Genomic DNA, 3643 nt, shown 5'->3' on the forward strand with positions numbered 1-3643 from the left:
AGGCTAGTGTCTGTAGCGGCTTAATACAGTGTGTTGTTCAATCTGGACTAGGTCCCGGGATTTTCTGCATTTGCGGTTTTCTCGTTAACAAAACTTCTGGTGTCTGTGTTATTTCTATTCTGCATTATATTTTGTTATATAATTGAAATATCACAGGTTGTGCGTTTTATCGATCAATTGTGAAATCCAACCTTTGGTTGTTGATTGGAAATTAATTGATCCTTGGATATTGGTCTCTGGTACCATTCAAGTTTATATCTCTAGTATTTGATGAAGACTCGCAGATTTCCATTTGCTTGAGTAAAGATCAAATCGAGAGATAGAGATACTAACTCCTTGATATACTTCTTATTAAGATGGAGTCTGACTGTCTAGTTGATTCTCTTAAAAGTATATTACAGTTAGTCCATACACATTGCTAATCGAAATATTGGGTGAGGTTGTTGTACCCCGCGTTTTCAGTGACATTAAAAATGCATATAATATCTCGAATGCATGTCGTAGTGCATGGAAGTTTCCTACTATTCATCATGATAATTCAAACATAACTTTGCAAGTTAATTAATTAAGTTTTGGCATACAAGACTACCTTTCAGAAAGTATAGGATGAACACATACGAGCATATTTTCATCGTGGTAGTGGCATTTCCACGTGGCACAATTTCAACATCTCAATTGTAGGCATCCCGTGACTACCTTAACGTTTTTCTATAACCTTAATGAGTAGAAGCAGAAGGTCGATTGTCTCCATAAATAACCTTAATGAGTAGAAGCAGACGGTTGAGGTGGCGGCGAAACATAAACATTAAAATCCCATGGCTGAAATACGTCTGATTGTTGTGAGTTTGTTTGAGATATAGATTGCAGCCTCATATGTTATTGTAAAGGTTGGAGTATCGCACTATTGGTGGTGATTTAATATGACTTCAATTAAAATATTAAGGTGTGACCTAATGAAAAGTTTTCTTTCCTAACATGTCACTAACTTGAGAAATCGGGATGTAAAATTTTGCGATAAATATGTTTCTATCAAGAAAATGCTAGTAGATTTGCTTTTCCAAACATGCTTTACAAGTTACAACGACATTACTTTAAATGTAACTCAATAATTTTGTCACTTGCTTCTTAACTCTGTTAAGCGGGCAATGCTGATGCATTTTTCATGCGCCACTTAATTGCAAGTACTGATCTGGCCTTGGACATACATTGGGTCAGTACGTAGGTCATGGTAAGGCATATTTTCTAATCTTTAACCCATATTGAAATTGGGATTACTCGAGTTCCTTTGAACATTAATCTCTTTGCAAAGATCACCAAATTTATCAAGGGTCTCTCACCATTCTATTTTGAGGTCCAATTTTTTGTACACAAAATTGGTTAAAAATACCAAAATCAACAATTCCTGGGTGAAATGGACAGTTAAATTTTGATACTGTTTAAATGGAGAAAAATGTAAAAATAGGCAGGATGTAACCAGTTTCATTGTGTCCATTTTCAAATATTTTTTCTTATTTTTAATTTGCACAGGATGTATCCAGTTTCATCCTTACTATTTTTTAAATTTAAGTTAGGATGAAACCAGTATCATCCTTACTATTATTTTTTTTGGCCATTTCACCTAAACTATTTTTTACTCGTCCATTTGAACCGTGATTTAAAAATATTTGGATAAATGACCCATTTTCCGTTTTTTGTAACCGTTTCGATTGTGTGTTTTATGCATGTAATTGATCTCGTTGAATGAAAGTGGACAGCTAACTAAGCTGATATAGTGAGACACGTGAAAATAACTGTCATGAAAGATTTTAAAACTTGGTAATAAGCATGCGTTTAAGAATGTTTTTTTTTCTTTATTTGATACTAAAGAGTTTATTGATTAAACAGAGCAGAGTCTTACATAATTATCTTCTATCCAACTGATGTCAGGGGATAATTCAAATGGAAAGAAAAATCCTGGACATCAACCCTGGCCTTTCTTGCCAGGGCATGAGCCACACTGTTACCTAGACTATTGACTGTCTTACAAAACCAATTATTTTTACTAAAAAATTTATTCTTAACTGATAAAATCAAATGTTGATTGAACCAGTACACAACCGAGTCATCTCTGCAGATAGAGTTTACTACATTTTCGCAATCCATCTCGAAAATCACTTTATTATAGCCATCGTCTTCCATCCACTCCACAGCTTTGACTAGAGCTTTACATTCAAAATGTTCAGGTCCAACCTCAGCTTCCACCTCTTCCTCAAAGTTCCATCCTTTAACTCCTACGGCTTTACCTGCAAAATCACGAGTAATTAGTCCAATGCTACCTTTCCTTGTATCAAACATATATGAAGCATCAATATTAATTTTGATGAATCCTTCCTCTGGAGGAATCCATTTCTTTATAGACAAAGTACTGTTCTTGTTTGTTGTGACATGGCTAAAAGCAAATTCACATTGCTGCACCAGATTGCGAATTCTAATCACAGTACTATGTACACTTGGTTCAACATCTTTAAAGATTAAGTTACATCTGTCTTTTCAGATGTACCAGATGATACAATAAATCTGATCACATTTAGATCAGTAGCAAATTCCATTTGATAGTCTTCATTGCTACCTGTAGAAAACCCGGTTATAACCCAATCCTGAAAAGATGCAAAGAGATAAGATATAGCAGAAATATCAATATTCAAACCATTCCAAATTTCCTTAGCATAAGGACAATCAATTAACAGATGAGCAATAGTTTCAGTATTGTGATTGCATAAAACACAGTGAGGCTCTACATCAGTTTTATATCTAGATATTATATCCCTAACAGGGACAATATCTTTGAGGCATTTCCAAACAAAGAGCTGCACTCTGTGAGAAACTTTAGTCTTCCATAGATTCTTCCAAACTTCTTTTGGAATAGGGTCATTACTAATGGTGTCATTAACCTGTCTAGCACAGAGAGTGTTATAGGCACTTTTGGCAGAAAACTTACCTTTTTAATCTGGTTTCCAAATAAGATAATCTTCTCCAGTTATAGGAACATTCATACTAATGATGGCAATAGCAGTTTCATTGTTAAAAAGAGAGTGTATTAGTTGCTCATTCCAAACTCTAGTGCTAGGGAGAAAGAGATCACACACAAGAGTAAAATTGACAATGCTAGAAAGACCCATAATAGGGACAGGCGGATTATTAATTCCAATAATCCAATTATCTAGCCAGATGTTTATTTTAGTTCCACATTGAACTATCCACGTAGAATGCTGTTGAACAATTTCAATACCAGAATAAATACCTCTCCAAACCCAAGAACTATCTTCTTTCAGTTTGTCTAAATGAAGTAAACTGCTATTTTTGCCATATTTGGCTCTAACAATCTGCATGCAAGGAGAATTATCCTCACTACAAGCTTTTCAAGCTATCTTAGTCAATAATGCAGAATTCAAGTGCTCCAAGTTTCTAAAGCCAATGCCACCTAAAGCCTTAGAAATACTAAGCTTGTTCCACCCTATAGGACAAGAACCTTTATTATTACTATGACCCCACCAAAAATGTTTTTGGATTGATTCCATCTGATCTATAACGGTTTTAGGAACTCTAAAACTACTCATTTGATAAGTTGGCATAGCATTTAAGACATGCTTAACCATAGTGGTTC

At 34.6% G+C, this 3643-nt stretch overlaps 1 protein-coding gene across 1 annotated transcript; it reads right to left on the minus strand.

Moving 5' to 3' along the window:
• Nucleotides 1–1908: 1908 nt before the first annotated feature.
• On the minus strand, nucleotides 1909–3368 carry LOC113278683. The gene is made up of 4 exons (XM_026527451.1): nucleotides 3126–3368; nucleotides 2978–3033; nucleotides 2520–2934; nucleotides 1909–2448 (listed from the first exon to the last, which is right to left on the minus strand). The coding sequence occupies exons 1-4, from the start codon at nucleotides 3366–3368 to the stop codon at nucleotides 1909–1911; spliced, it is 1254 nt and encodes a 417-aa protein (XP_026383236.1).
• Nucleotides 3369–3643: the final 275 nt, after the last annotated feature.

This window comes from Papaver somniferum, chromosome 5 (genome assembly GCF_003573695.1).
Source record: "Papaver somniferum cultivar HN1 chromosome 5, ASM357369v1, whole genome shotgun sequence".
Lineage (NCBI taxonomy): Eukaryota > Viridiplantae > Streptophyta > Magnoliopsida > Ranunculales > Papaveraceae > Papaver > Papaver somniferum.